The 16403-nt window shown below is 42.2% G+C and overlaps 1 protein-coding gene across 2 annotated transcripts in view; it reads right to left on the bottom strand.

Moving 5' to 3' along the window:
• The window catches only part of FRAS1 (Fraser extracellular matrix complex subunit 1), a 429868-nt gene that overhangs the window by 70380 nt on the left and 343085 nt on the right, over positions 1 to 16403 (bottom strand). For both annotated transcript variants that reach the window (XR_005988333.1, XM_041758154.1), the window contains exons 45-51: positions 15616 to 15804; positions 14121 to 14240; positions 13667 to 13846; positions 5350 to 5474; positions 4935 to 5075; positions 2929 to 3156; positions 784 to 897 (exon numbers count right to left, since the gene is read on the bottom strand). Coding sequence is in view for 1 of the 2 variants with exons in the window: in XM_041758154.1 (XP_041614088.1) it covers positions 784 to 897; positions 2929 to 3156; positions 4935 to 5075; positions 5350 to 5474; positions 13667 to 13846; positions 14121 to 14240; positions 15616 to 15804 (1097 nt within the window). In the remaining variant the exon portion in view is untranslated. The remainder of the gene's footprint in view (positions 1 to 783; positions 898 to 2928; positions 3157 to 4934; positions 5076 to 5349; positions 5475 to 13666; positions 13847 to 14120; positions 14241 to 15615; positions 15805 to 16403) is intronic.

The following is a 16403-nucleotide window of genomic DNA, read 5'->3' as shown; positions in this document are numbered from 1 at the left end:
AGAGAAGAAGCATGTGTGTTTGGGTGAGGATGAGAATTTAATGCTTGATATGTTATGAGGTAAGAATCTGGCATATCTTAAAATTATCAAATTGGGATTTAGCAAGAGAAAGGAATTTCTAAAATAGAAGTCCTCTGAGGATACTTACCTACAAAATACTCACTTCCTTCCCATCTATGGCATATTCCAGATACTTCCCCAAAATCCATCCTCCCCTTCTTCTAGTTAACAAACTTTTACCTGAGCCAGCTAGAGACTCTATTCCCAGTCTCTCATGCAACAGATGGAGCCATATAGCCAATTTCTTGCCAAATATAAGCACAAATGATGTGTTTAATTTCTGTATCATATCACTTGCTTAAAATGAAGTTCCTTACCCTCTATTTCTCTGTTTTCCTCTTCCCATGGGCTAGAATATCGATGAGGAGCTGAGGAGTTTTGGCTCAGCAACAACCCAGTGCATCAGAAGAAGACAGAAGGAATCTGCATCTCTGAATGGTCACAGAGAGTCCTGGACTGCCCACATACTGCCACCCCATATGTGACAGAAAAACTAAACTTCTATCTTCTTTGAGTTTCTGTACGTTGGGGGTCATTTTGTAAGAAAATCTTAAACTATACACAATCTTAACCAAACTCACAGAGCTTGCCAATCTTAGGACAATCAGCTCCCTTCAGGAGAGGTAAACATGAGTCAAACTGTACTTCTATTCCCCAAGTGGTCACAGATAAGGACATAGCCGATGTTGGTTCATGTGAATGTGGCAGATGGAAAGGCCTTACCTTGCCATCCATGTACTCCAGCCACTGAAGCCCCAGGTTGGTAACGATTCTAGGAGTGCCATCATCTACCGGGAGGATATCTATTTGGAAATGCTGAGGTGCTGCTGTCATAACCTGGCAGGGAAGCCCAAAGAGAAAAGTCATCATTCCCAGACATCTGAACTAGGCCAGGTGCACGACCTACAAAGCTGGAACCCCTGAAACCTGTTGGCACTTCAGAATGGACAACTGTGCCCATTCCCATTGCTTATCACCCCTGGCATGAGGCACAGAGAATGCTTTGATTGATAACGTGGGGACCATATGAGAAGAAGAGCATGAAACAAGTGGCATTTTTCTGCAATTTCATCTGCTATGGAAGTTGACTTTCCCACACCCATGCATTCCTTAGTTGGGTTCAATATTGCCCTGAGGTCAAACAGGAAACAGTATTTTCCTTTCAATAACTCTTGTTAAAATTGTCATAAGAAGTGGACTACACTTATCATTAACATGTTACTGTCAAAGTCTCCAGGTGGGATTCTGGCAGGTGTGGGAAGATTCATGGCGGGATATTTTCGCCCCTTTTTCTGAGAAAGAACAGTCCTTATGGGGGAAAGGGGCACAGGACATCAAGAAAGAATAAAAGCATTTGGGGGAATAGTGAAAAGAAGCTGGTCTATGATTTCATTCTCACGCAGATGCATGTCCACATACGCACTCTGCATAGAAGGTGGGTCCAATCCAGAACCTGTCTCTGGGAGGATAAGGCACGCCAGCACGCAGGGCAGTAAGATGCCAGCTTTTCAATCTTCTGCAATCCTTCTAAATAATTCTCATTTCAAAAATAAATACAGTTCCTCTTGAAACCTACTATGACCTTTTATGTTTATCAGAGAGATAGCCCTCTTGCTGATTCATCCTGAATCTCTTTGCTCTTCTGAAAGTCAAATGAAGTGGGGGAGCAGCTATAGTTTGGAAGAGGAAAAGCAATGATCTGCTAGGTGGTAATGCAGCGCAGACACCAAATTGGCAGGAAACCTCAAGAGCCATCTCACTGACACCTGGGCCAAGGGAGAATGATCTTCGCACAGATTGTCTCTAAAGGATGCGGGTGGATCTTTCTTCCAGGAAAAGAATCATTCCCGTTCATCATCAGAGTAAGAAAGGATGCCACAGGACTGAGGAGCTGCCCCTTCTGTCCTCCTGAAATACAGTAGGGTGTGATCACGTTGCTCAGTAACACTGCTTCTGATGCGTGAGATGTAGGCGTGTCCTCCAGCCTACCTTTCACCACAGCTGCCATTATTCCCAGGGGAGGGTTATGTTCCTGCTGGAGCCCTGGCTGAAGAATGAACGACTGAGGAAAAGTGGCAGGGAGGGGAGTGGAGAGGACATCTGAGAGTTTCTTCCAGACACCTGAACATTAGAACGGAACAATTCTCTCTAGGGTAGTAAAGCTTAACAACTGCAGGACCTCAAGAGAACAACACCTTTACCTCTCTCATATACTGGTCTTAAAGCGATGACTGTGATGATGATATTATAGCCACAGTTTATTTGATATTTCCTATGTTCTCCGTGTAAGGTACTGGGCCAACTGCTTTATGTACATCATAAGGGCAGATATCCCCATTTTACAAACATTTCGGCTAGTAAGTGTCAGAGCCAGAATTTAAATCAGTGTTTTTTAGAGGCAAAAGCCATACTCTTAACCGAGCTATTCCTTATGAGATTGAGAAACTCTGGGTGGTTAAGGGGACATATAAAAGGGAAAGACAATCTAGAATTGTATGAGATCAGGTATTAGAATCAGATGGAAGAAAGATAAAAGGAGTCAGTGGTGGACAGAAAGGAAAAGAAAAATAATGACAGTAATAGTAACAATCACTATCATCACCCTTTATTGTGCTTGCTATTTGCCAACAATGTTACCCACTTTACGGGGATTACCTCCTTTGATCCTTAGACTAACTGAAGCTGGTAATTATTACTGTACCCACTTTACAGATGAAAAGCTGAGGCTTAGAGAAGTTAAGTAATTAGCCCAAGGCCAATCAGTGACAGAATAAGAACAATGCTATTCTTGGCTGGAAAATGCCATGTTCTGCCTTTGGACAAGCTCTGGTACACTTTGCCTCCCTCTCCACTGTCTTTACCCCTTACCTCTTTTCCTCCTTCCTCAATGATAAAGAAGGGATTTGTCCTGTCAGCCACGGTGAAGGTAAACCGGTCTCTGAGAGAGTTGCTGCCATCATGGCTGTAGCTGACCCGGTTCTGGTAAATGTCTTCCATGGTGAAGGTGGAAATGTGCCGGAAATGCTGCCCACTGCTGGTTCGCTCGATGGTACCATGGCGTGGGGGCTGCACTATGGTGAATGTGACAGACTTGGCCTGTTGAGGAGGTAAAACAGAAACGAGATTTGTTTTGCTTTTTCAGTAGATTATTTATTTGAAAGTAGGGGAGGGGCAGAGGGAGAGAATCTTCAAGCAGACTGCCTGCTGAGCGCAGAGCCCCACACTGGGCTCTATCCCATGACTCATGAGTTCGTGACCTGAGCCGAAACCAAGAATCAGAGGTTTTACCAACTTAGCACCAGATGACCCAAATCATATTTGTGAGTGATGGCCAACAGGTGGCCAAGGGTAGCCAAACCTAAAGATGTTTATAAAATAAGGATTGCATTTTCTTTATAGATACCAAAAATAAAACTAAGGAGAGAAACTATATTGGTTACTACAATTGAACTTATGTTCTGGTGCCTTTGGTGTCAGATTAAGATATTTAAATTTGTCTCTTAAGGGTCATAGGGGAAAACTTGAATTTTTAACCTCTACCAGGATGAGAGGAGCTAAACCTTTTAAAACTATTCATTTCTTTCCCAACGCTTCCCCGCAACTTTCCCAAAATTCTCATATAGAGATTACAAATGCCTCAGACCAGAAGCTAATTTCCCATTTCTAATTGTGGCTTCTAGGTGACACATAGAAGGAAAAATAAAATGCAGAAAACCCTATTCAAGACCTTCCAGTGATTTTCCACCAACTTAGAATAAAATGCAAAGGCCTGACTTGGGCCAACAAGGCCCTCTATGAACTGGTCCCAGGGTTCCTCTCTGGCTGTATTCTTTCTTCCTGTTTGCTCACTGGGTTCCAGCCTCTTCACTTCTTTGTTGTAACTCGAAGGTTCCAAGCACATTTTACCATAGGGCCTTTGCACTTCTGGTTCTTTTGCTCAAAGAGTGACTTTTATGGATAAATGCATAGCTTGTTCTTCCACTTCATGATATATCTGCTCAAATATCAGCTCCTCAGTGAAGACTTCCCTGACCACTCCATCTAAAATAACATACCCTTCAATCTCTATCTCCTTTATCTTGCTTTATTTTTTTAAATTCATAGCACTTATCATATCTAACATGATATTATACATCCTTTCTTCATTGTCTGTCCCCCTAACCAAAGGCTGAAAACTCCCTAAGCCTAGGACTTTGTTTTGTTTACAGCCTTGTCTTTAGCATCTAGAGCAGAGGGGGGCACTTATTAGGTAATCAATATTTTTGAGGATAAATGAAAGTAGAAATGCTGGCACAGGGAAGGGTATACATAGAACTAATTAACAAATCCTACGGTACCCTTTAATGAGAGCTAAATCATGCCCGAATGTTAGGTACTTTAATCTGAAAGCATCATGAGGATAAGAGTTTAGTCTCTACATGCCCTGTTTTACTGAATAAAGCCGAGTTCTTTGAGGATGCTCAAATTGCGATATTTAATTGTCATTCAGAGAAGTCTGAATGAAGGTGGTAAATGATAGGAAAAATGAATAGGTGCCCCAAATCCTTGTTCACCATAATAAGGAAGAGTAAAAAATTGGCTAAAATATCATCTATTTAATTTTCTATGAATTAGGATTAAAAAAATCAGCATTACAGTTACATGTAATCAGGGTAGAGAGAGGATATATTTAGGAGTTCAGAAAGGGTTTAAAAAGAATTTTATCTCAAATATATCAGTTTCTCTTTTCCAGAAGGCCACAGTATCTTCTGATTTTTAGTCCTTCAAGGATGCTTGCATTAAACTTACAACTCTGCCCTACCCTCAGGACACATAGTCACAAAGCAACAGATCAGCCTCTCATTCAGCCCGAGAACCCAGGGGAATGCTCTTACCTCTGTGTCTGCATCCACCGCCTTGAGCTCAAACTCTGTGATGGTCTTCCTCACACCCTCCTGTACCCGCATCCCCAAGCTCTGCACGACAGGCAGTGAATCATCCACAGGGCGAATGGTGATATGGAAAGTCTGAGTCACCTAAATGGCAGAAAGTGCAGGTGGGACACCAGTCCCCAGCACCCACCCAAGTAGATGCTACTTTTCCTTTCACCCATTCCTGGCATGACTGACTGACCAGGAATCCAAAGTGGTTTCCCTCTGGAAATAGCCCCAGGGGCTGTCAGAAGCCACCACTATCCTTGGTTAAGAGCAGGGCAAAATGAAGCTTGCATAACTGCTTTGCACACTCCATTCAAAGAAGACTGTATTGAATCAGTACCTGTTCACTGAGGGAATGGAGGGCCTTGCCTACCTCACTGATTCCATCTGAGAGTGTAAAGCTGAAGGCATCTGAATGTTTCTCAGTTTCACTGGAATGGATATACTGAATGTTTTGTGAAATCAGGTCAGCTTGAGTAAAGGAACGAATCTGGATACCTAGCAAAAGGGGAAGAGAGAACCAGAAAAAGGATGTCAAAATGCTAGCCATACTTCTAATGCTAAAGAAATGCCATACTGTCACCAGAGTCCTTTGTTTAATTAACTCTTACAGCATTTATGCCCTTCTCTTTGAGACCTTGTGTTAGAGTCGTTTGTGTATTTTTTTTTCCTACAACAGCATATGTTCTGTGAGAGCACATGTTAACTTAATTATCTGGCTTCTGCTTTGTGCCAAGCCAAAAGCAAGTGCTCAATAAATGTTCCTCTCCTATCTCTGAGGGTTTATGGATACAGGTCAAATCTGTGAAAGGTAGGGTCATAGCCTTGGTCTCCAAACTCCTCTCTCTTAAGTTTTATACTCCTCCATAGCCTCATAGTCCTTCCTGAAAACCTGCCTTATTTTTAAATATTGTGTGATGGTTTCGCTTTTGAACACTGGAGTCATAGGGCTTGGCTACACATAAGCTTTTTTTCTGTGATTGGTGAGCCTGGCATCCATGATTTCATTGGTATTCTTCAAGGTTCCTTTCCAACTCTCTGGTCCACGATTTTCTGGCTTCTCATATACCACTTTAGCCAGGCTGGCAGTGACAAAACTTACTGCATGACTTTGGGGTTGTGGCATCATTCTATCTCAACTCTTAAATGACCTAAAAAACCAGTATCCTTTAGTAACATGATATAAATGAAACACATTAATTTTTTTCAGACTTGTTTTAAAACTAAAAAAAAAAAAAAAACCCTAAAGTTATTTTAGATAGTCAACACATCCCACAAATAACATCTTATGTTTTAAACGTCTTACAATATTTAGTAGAACAGCCCAGATTTCTTGCTTCTATCTTAGAAGCTCATCCTCTGATGCCAGCCAAGACTGAAACAAAACCCTATCTTTTAGTCCCTCAGCACAAATACCCTCTTTCTGATTCTCAGTGTTGGGCTATTAATCCATCACATCTAGTCCTTCGGTTTGGTCCTGAAATTCAATTGCTGCTTCCTGGGATTTATTATCATTGTTAATCCTGGCAAAACCAGTTTGGCTTTTCAGTAAAAAACAAAAACAAGAAAAACAAAACAAAAAAACAAAGAGATTCTACTTTGACTTTTACATTTAACGGTGACATCCATATTACTGTTCTCTTTTTTTTAAAATAAATTAACCTACATGGTTTACATTTCCAACTCTCTTTAGCATTTGGGATTTGTTACCTAGATACAACAGCCTCCTGGCTACTGGGGCATTATTATTATTATTTTTTTTTGATGAGGCATTTTAGATTTCTGTGCTTGGTACATCAGCTATTGACAGGCAAAAAATGTAGCCTCCTGTCTTATCGCTTTGTCTTGTGGCTCTAGACAGAAATCCATACCATTCTTTAAAAATTTAATAACTTCAGAGCAACTGCACTGACAAATTTAACCATCTCTCTCTCTGCTGTGAATCCATCCTCACAGCTCATGGGGAAATACTTGTCCGGATACTCACAATCAACTGGTCACCTAATTCACTGGTCCCTTTATATGAGTCTTTAGTCTGAGAGTAATTAAGAAAGGTGATAGATTTTTCCTTCTTGGAAAAAAAGGTTTGGAATAGATTTTTTTTAACATTTCTTATTGAGAGGAAATTGACGTATAATAAATTGCACATATTTAAAGTATACAATTTTATAGGCTTTGGCACACCCATGAAATTATCACTTTAACCAAAATACTAAACATGTCCATCACTCTAAAAGTTTCCTGACACTCTATAATCCTTCCATTCTTCCCTTTTTTTTGTCCCCTACCCTATCCCAAAGAAACAAATCAATTAGTTTTTGTAACTATAGACTACCTGGATTTTTTTCTATTTTTTTTTCATAATTAGAATCATAGAATATAGACTATTTTATGCATGGTTTCTTTCACTTAGCATAATTATTTGGGACTCATCCATATTACAGATGTATCAATAATTTATTATTTTTTACTGCTGAGTAGTATTCTATTGCATGGATATATCATAGTTTCTCCATTCACCTGTTAATGGACATTTAGGTTATTTCTAGTTTTCTGCTATTGCAAATAATGCTGCTATGATCATTTGTACACAAGTCTTGGTATAGGCATAAATTTTTATTCTTCTTGGGTAAATCTCTTAGAGTGGAATGTTGGGAATATATGTTAGGTACCTGCTTAATTTTTTAGGATACTGCCAAACCAAGTGGATTTTTAATATATTTTATATGTTTATATTTTATATTTCCACTAGCAGCATATGAGAGCTCTAGGCTTGATCTTAAAAGCCACTCCAATCTAGCAAACATTGAACACCTACCATGTGCAGAACACTGTTTCAGGCTTGCTTATATATATTAAGTTTTATCCTTTAACAATTCTGGGAGGTGAAGGTTGGCATATTACTTCCATTTTTCTAGATTATGACACGAGTAAAATTAGAAAAGCAGTGTGACCCACCCAAGGTCTCAGACAGCCAATAAGATGGCAATAGTGGGGCTGGAACTCAAGGTTGTCTAACTTCAAAGTTTATGCTTGCTAGGAATACTTTTTGTACAACTCATCAATCTTTTCAGGGTAGGCAAGGAGCCTCTTGAATTTTACCATTATGCTTTAATTTTTTTTCAATATAAAAGTAATACATGTCCATTAAAGAAAATGTGAAAAACTATAGAAAAGTAGTAAGGAATCACAAAAGCCATTCATGGATCTACTCCTGAAATATCATCATTATATTTTTAATGTAATCATTTCTTCTAAAATACTTTTTTGGCTATAATATTTTTCCCATCAGAAATACTGATTTTGATGGGGTATTTAATATTACTTAAGTGATGTCCTCCTCACTTAGTGCCAGAGGGTAACAAGGTGCAGCTAGAACATAAGCTTCAAGAGGACAGGATTTTTGTTGTTTCTTCTCTACTGCACACCTAAAATAGTGCCTGGCACATAACAGATACTCAAAACATGCTTGGTGGGCAGCCCTGGTGGCTCAGCGGTTTAGCGCTGCCTTCAGCCCAGGGCCTGATCCTGGAGACCGGGGATTGGGTCCCCGCGTCGGGCTCCCTGCATGGAGCCTGCTTCTTCCTCTGCCTGCGTCTCTGTCTCTCTGTGGCTCTCATGAATAAATAATAAAATAAAATCTTTAACAACAACAACAACAACAACAACAAAACCACGGTTGGTGAATGAATTCAGTTCATCCACTATAATCACTACCTAAGAGGTCGTACTGAGTGCAGATTTTCCATCTCTATACACTTTAAAAAATTCTAGCTTTGCTAATTGGGTATTGGAAGGCTTAAGCTACTCACCATCAAGGTGGTGTTTCTAACAATATATTGTCCTTACTGACTGTCATAGCAGGTAGTTACTGTTTGAAATATCTTGAAGGAGTTTAATCCCATCAAAGGTGTTTTCAGTTACCAACCTGCAGGCTCAACTACATATCTGGCAGCATTACAGAGACCCACATTAACCCTGTCAGTTTTTCCAATTCCCCTGGAAGGCCAGCACATTAGATAAAGTTCAGTCTGGGTGAGGGAAGTGTGCAGGAATAAAGCATCTTTGAAGAAACTGCCTTCCTAACAGGATGTTGGGTGATTGCCTTGGCCTTCCTGCTTTCTGCAGAGCCGTAGATGGCACCATGCCTGCTGCCAGGCTGTGGGGGACTCTCAGCTTTTCCTCAAAGCCTCCTGATAGGGAATGAATTGTGCTCTGCTGCCACCCCATCCCTCGTCCCCAATTCATATGCTGAAGTATTAACCCTCAGTACCTCACAGTGTGACCTCACTTGGAAACAGGATCACTGCATATGAAAGTAGTTAAGATGTAGTCATTAGAGTAGGCCCTAATCCAATCTAATTAATGTCCTTATCAAAGGGGAAAGTTTGTCACAGATACACACATACATGGAGCACACCGTGCTATGACAGCCATCTCTATAAAGTCAAGGAGAGAGGCCAGGGACAGATTCTCCCTCACAGCCCTCAGAGGGAATCTCAACCCTGCTGACACCATGATCTTGGACTTCCAGCCCCAGATCTGTGAGAAAATCCATTTCCTTGGATAAGTTGCTCAGTCTCATATATCCCTGCTCTTGGGAGAACCCAAAGTAAAGCAGTGGGAGCATCCTATTTGGCTGGTGTCACAATCCTGAGAAAGGCAGACAGAAAGGAAACCAAGGAATACCTCTGCTAAAGCATCATCTCTGGGAAGTCTTTCCTGACTCACTCCCACACCTCTCTCAGGTAGACCTCACCGTGTTGTGCAGTGGTGACTCCCACCATCCTGTCATGTTGCTATCTCAGCTAAGGAAACACATTTGCACATGTTTGTTTACATGTGCCCCACTTCCAAAACAAATCTTCTGGAGCAGCTACTCAGGGAATGTTTGGTGAAGGTGAGAACCACTTCTGTGCTAGAGATTGCTATACTTCTTCCTGACTTAAAAAAACACAACCTCTGACTGGTAGCTAATTGGATGCCCAAGGAGGGTCTACAATTCTCAGCCACTTCACAGCTTTTTCTGACTACTCTCTTGCCACTGGGATGTGATCAAAATTGCTATGTGTTCTTCCAGTAATACTCCTACGATAGAAGTGGATGTAGGCTTCCCTGGCCTTTGTCCCTTATTGCTGGCTGGGGAATGACAGCAATTACAGAAGTCACCTTGGACCATAGATGGGAGCCTCATGCTGAGGATCACTGAGCTACTTTCGGCCATCTGGGGCCACCTGCCTCTGGATTTTTCTGTGAGAAAATGAACTTCTTGTTTAAGGCGCTGCAATTTGGGATCTCTTTGTTTCAGAAGCTTAGCTTCTATCTTAATAATATAACTCCTTACTCTGATTTCACAAGAAAAAAAGGGTCTTCAGGGCCCTGACATGAGGATGTGACCCCTTAACCATGAAAAGGGCACACCCAGGGCCCAGGCTCTCCTGCTACTTTCCCTACAGGCCGCAGGCTCCCAACTGTCTTCTGCACAGTTTGCATAGGCATATGGCTCCTTGTACCTCCTCAGGGGAAGAAAATAGATCTTCAAACCTTTTCTGTGTATCTAAAAACAACAATCAGTTACGATCCACTGACCAAGACAGACAATAAGAGAATGAATCCACTTCAGAGTTAACCAGGCAGAGGGTATGTGCAAGCGCTAGTGGAAACTGATCATTCAAGAGGCAAAATCAGTCCCATAATAGCTCTGTGCCTGCACAAGACACTGGCCTAGAAGTTTGCTTTGCTCTTTTTGGAGAGCACAGACCAGCCCACCCTGGCTCCTGGTAGCCCCATCCTCACTGAAGCAAAGGGATGACGTGTGGGTGCTTCTCTCTCAGCTGTGCCAGCTGCCTTAAGAGAGAAATGCAAGATATCAACCTGCATTTCCCCTGAAGGGACATTTTTCACATCTAAAAAGAATCAAGTTCATGAAAATATTCTCATTTAGGGCAGACAGGGAAGGCGAGAATTCTGGCAAAATGCAACAGAAAGGACACACAGAATAGAGTTGGAGGTAGAGCAGGGGCAGGGCATCCTTGCTCCATTAGCAGTGGGGGGGGCCCCAACAGTAAAGGGGAGAGGACTGGATCCTCAGATCTGGGTCATTGAGAGTTGCTAGAAACAGGTGGACCGAGAAAAACTGGTGCAGGTGTGAGTTAAGCGGGTAAGAGAAGTTAAGCCTAGTGGAGAAGGCAGGCGAAGGTAGTATCCCAGGGAAAGGGAGCCCTCCCTCTATTTTTGGAGGATGCCTTCCCAAGATAAGGGAGAAACGTGATCACCTATGAGTCTCTCTCCCTAAGCAGCACCGGCTCTGTCTTGGCAGCCAGAATTTAAGCCCAGTGAAGGCTGACACTGTAACAACAGAAAAGGAGTAACTGAAGCAGCCTCACACTGAACTCTAAACACAGCCCACGATCAAAGAAGAATGAAGGCTGGGATTTACCAGCAGCTAGGCAACTGACCGTGCTGTGCATGAGGCTCCACACTCTGAAAGTTCTGATAGCCTGGATGCAACTGTCCAACACAGCAGCCAAGAGTCTGCCCTTTCATCTTTGGAGAGACACAATGAGCAACCTAACCGAACTCTGGCAGAAGCAATTAGCTCATGAATTAGTTATCGAGTATCTCATGCAGCCAAGGTCTTAGGAGTGCTGATCTGCGTTCTTCCCCAGGAACATCAAGACAAAAGGGCAGGTCATTTGCTCCATTTGCATTAGGGATTTTGGTCAATCTCTCCATCTTTCCCCACATGCTTGCACCAAACACTCACAAGACTTTCCCAGGGATGCCTGGGTGGCTCAGTGGTTTAGTGCCTGCCTTTGGCCCAGGGCGTGATCCTGGAGTCCCGGGATCGAGTCCTGCGTCGGGATCCTGGCATGGAGCCTGCTTCTCCCTCTGCCTGTGTCTCTGCGCGTCTCTCTCTCTCTCTTTCTCTCTCTCTCTCTCTTATGAATACATAAATAAAAATCTTAAAAAAAAAAGACTTCCCCCTCTCTTCCATCACCATCACCTAGTCCGCCTCCCCCTCTGCCAGACTACCCTCCACCTCTCCAAGCTCACCTCCCCATAGATCTTCCCTCTTATTCACCCTGCCACAGACATACAGTCTTGCTGCCCCTGGAATGGAATGTTCCAGGCTGATCCCACCTCAGGATGTTTACACTCACTCATCCCTCTGTCTGGAATGCCCTTTCCTTATAACGTCAGTTGGCTCCCTCATTCTCCTCAGACCCATTGCTAAATGCCATCTTAAATTAGGGAGTTCTTCCCTTACCCCCTTGGTCCCTGCACCCTGGAATGCTCTTATTTCTCCCCTAAAAGACTCATAACCAATGACATATATTTGCTTCCTATGTGCTTATGGTCTGACTCCCTATATTAGAGAGTGAGCAGAATCAGGGTAAGCATGTTCCCTCTTTTGTTAACCCCCTGGTTGAATGAATGAAGGATCTGCAACTTGAAATCCAGAGGCTTTCAGTGACAGTCTGAATCTCCTAAATCTGCAAACCATCGCTCCCTCTGTGATGTACAAAACAAAGACAACTCTACCTTCAGACTGTTAATTCAGCAAATATCTTCAGTGCCTCAATCCATTCAGCTGCCAAGTTCTATAGGTTCTCCCCCTGAAATTCATTCCTCCCTCCCTCCGCCTCACTCTTCCACCAATTATTGTTTATGGAATACAGTTTACTAGATGCCAGGTATGATCTCTTACATGGTTCTCATCTTCCTCTTCCCACTTCACTCCTTGGATGAAGCCTCACTACCTATTACTGGGGCAAATGTGAGACTTCCGACCCATGGTCACTGCCTCCTCTCTCTTTCTTTCAATCCATGTGGTGGACACTAGATGCATGTCACTTTCCTTCCCTGCTCAGAATTCTGCAGTGCCTATCCATCACCTATTGAATTACATAGGGATTATGTATCTTGGCTTTGAAGACCCTCCATAAAATCTCAATCTACCCATGAGCCATATCAGCCCCTATTTTCAGAATATATGCTATAGCTCAACTGACCCACTCATTATTCTTTGAATATGCACACATGCTGAAAAAAATGTCCATCTCTGAAAAAAAAAAAAAAACCACCATTACTGTCTGCCCAAACTCTGCCTTCTAAGGGCACATTTAAATGCCACCTCTGTGAACCTTCCTGCCCACTGCAGCTTCTCCCATTTTTGAACTTTTATGACACCTGGTTTATACAGTTCTTAAAAAACCTGCCATATTCTTCTCTAATATATGATTATATGCAGAAGTTCCTTATCTCATCCAATAGAGCACACTAGGGGTGAGAATGGGATCTCCTTCATCTTTTCCCCGCCCCCCCACCAACAGCAGCTAAACTAAAATTTTGCCCAATACATATGCTCACTTGCGATTCCCTGAATTACATTTTTAAACACAGCACATCATACTGTGCCAGGTGGTCAGACTTTAGAAGAACGTGGTAGAGTGTTGGCCCTAAAGGAATTGACAATCCAATTATGGAAAAGCATTTTATGCTTACATAAAATTGTAATTGTTTAGTTTTCAGCAAGGAATTATTGAGCATCTACTGTTTGCCAAACACAAGGCAGTATATAATGGTCAAGGTAAGCAATGCAAAAAATAAATACTAATCAAGGCAGATTCCCAACACTTTCTAAATTCCAACTTTTGGTTTGATGAAGCGGGGGATGATAGGCTTACCTGGTGATGCTGCATGTTCCAGGTGGCCCAGCTCAGGCTGTCTAGTGATTCTATAGATTAATTCTGTAGGCTTGCTCTCCTGGTCAGTGGCAGAGAGCTCCAGAGTGGTGATTTTCTCCACTGAATTCTCATCCAAGATTAACCCTTTGTTGGTGGTGATGATTGGTGGGGAGGTGTCTTCTGAAAATATCAGAAATGTGATTTGAGAGAGGATCCTTTCTGCCTCCCTTCTTCAATTCTGGGCCTGGTGCCCAGGAGTAAAACCAGAATAATCCTTAGTCCTGTCATTCAGAGAGTGTACCAAGGAGCTAGAGCTTCACACAACAGAGGGGATAGGATTCCAGATTCCCATGTAGCTGAGTAAAGGAAAGACTCCAGCCTCAAGGTAAGCACAGGGTACACTATATAACTTCAGCCCTACTGTAATATTTTTAGAAACCCAATGACCCCTTACCTAAAACACTGATGGAAAATGACTGGCCAATCAGTGTGTTGCCTTCTCCATCGACCACATCAAATTTAAAAGCAAAGCTCCCACCAGATTCTCCTTTCCTGTGGCTGTATTCTACTTGGCCTGTAAAAAAAGGACAAGAAGATCAAGATTCACTACTAGTGCTTTCTGGCCTTATTTCTGAAGTGGCAGATGGGAATCTGATTGGTATTCACATCAATGAATCAATTAACACCTTCCTCACTTTGACATTGCTTTAAACATTTTTAATCTAGAGTTTTCAATTCCTCCCTTTCTCCTGCCCACTACTGACTTCCTCATAATCAAAAACACTCTCATGGTAAAATCATCCCAAATAGCACTGCATATGGTTGAGGCTCAGCTTTTGTGAAAGACTCTATGGAAGTCTTAGGAGTAACCACATGGAAAATGTGCAGCAATGGCACCCACATTATTGGCTATATACCCATGTCATAGGGCCAGGGGGACATGGAGCTGTGGTCCCATATTCTCCCAGAGCTCATCATTCCCATTTCTCAGCATAGCTTTCAGTCATTTTTGAGAGAACACTGAATATAACCAAGCAGCAAATTAAACAACTCTTCACAGAAGTCAAAAGGATCCAAAGGGAGAAGTGTAAAATCAACATCACTTCCAGGTACCTCGCAATGTAAATATAGCCAGACATCTGGGAAGAGGTACTTGGTCTCATCTTTACAAGAGACACTGAGGCAAGGAATAATTAATGAATTACTATCCCTTTGTCTATTCCACCCCCTTTGGAAAAGCACAGACAGGTTCAGGAGAATCTAGCTGCTACCCAGTTTGAGTGTTAGTGCATGGAAAAGACCCTTATTTCTGCTCCTCGGGGGCTTATTTCCACCCTAAATGGAATTGCACATCATCTCGTGACCTTGGGTTACTTTTTCTCCCCCATTATGTAACTTTTTTTCCCTTTCTTACCCCTGAAAGAACTGTAACTACGTAGCATTTAACATTTATGCTTTTACATTACATCAGCATTTCCTGGAGGAGGGATGAGCTATGTAATCTCCCCCAGGCAGCTCCGATTTATGCCCTTCCATTTTGCTTAGTTCATTAACTCGTGCTCTTTGGGGAGCTAAAAAGAGATATAAATTGTTCACCTCAGGCAGGCATAATTTTCACCTTAATCCATCCCAATTCATTTCTTTTTCCTTTTCTCTCTCACACACACTTTTTAGCATCATAGCAAGTCAAAATGATTTTTTTCCCTCTGTAATGGCCCCAAATTTCATCAATGCTATGCCAAAGCATGAACACTTTTTGGCCAAGAAGGATAGTTTTTAAACAAAAAAAAAAATGAGGAGACAAGAAAGAATAAATGAAACTATAACTCAGCTCTTTTTCAAAACAAAGAGTGCAGTTTACTGCCATAAGCTATGAGGCATTTAACTCCCATTTACTACTGTGGGTGGACTTTATAGAAGTCTGGGCATGCAGAAGAGAGCTAGCTGACCTTGGCTAACGTCAGCCTGGGTAAAACTCCGGACGGGGCCTTTAACGGAGATTTGCTCCAGGTTGTCATGCTTTACCATCTGCAGGCGCCCTGCTCCAGGATCTTCCCTCATGATGTACATCACCTGGTGGTCATCTGAATCAGTGTCTGTCACTCTCAAATGCTGTTCTGTGATGCGTGCTACAGACCCTGGAAGAGAGTGGGGGGGAGTAGGTCATTGCCCATCATTGTCTCTGAATAGGATGTCAAGTGATTTTAAGAGACTAGAGACTAAGTGATCACACATTACACATTGCCTGGGTTTCAGGGAATACTGGGTGCTTGTCCTTCTCGGTTTCCAGCTGCATAAATTTTAATTTCCCTAAATGAAACCATCCCAACTTTTCAATTTGTTAATCCTCTCTTGAATTTCTATCTGAGCCCTTTTCTCTGCTGATCCATTTTCACTTTCCCTATGCACACTCTACTCCTGTGGCCATTAGTTACCCCTCCCTAGATCTATGTAATAATTCCTAGATCTTTGGTGAGACCTGCTTAGACCTAACTTATTTACTGTCTTAAGGTTAACTAAGTCATAAGCAACAGCTCTACATAAACTTACAAATATATCTTGTTGTCTTCTCAAACCAAATAGTTAAAATCAGTGTTTATAGGATTACAAAACAGGGAGCTCTGAGTGCTGGACCCTGTAAGTTTATGCAGGTGTTGGGGATGGAGGCAAGCCACTGGCAACCAGCAAACACCTCTTCTCGGAGCCTTGCCCCTTGCTTTCCCATCCAGCTATTTTC

The sequence above is a fragment of the Vulpes lagopus genome, chromosome 6 (assembly GCF_018345385.1).
Source record: "Vulpes lagopus strain Blue_001 chromosome 6, ASM1834538v1, whole genome shotgun sequence".
NCBI classification, from domain to species: Eukaryota; Metazoa; Chordata; class Mammalia; order Carnivora; family Canidae; genus Vulpes; species Vulpes lagopus.
Note: the sequence above shows the minus strand (reverse complement) of the source record. Positions and strands in the feature narration are given on the sequence as shown.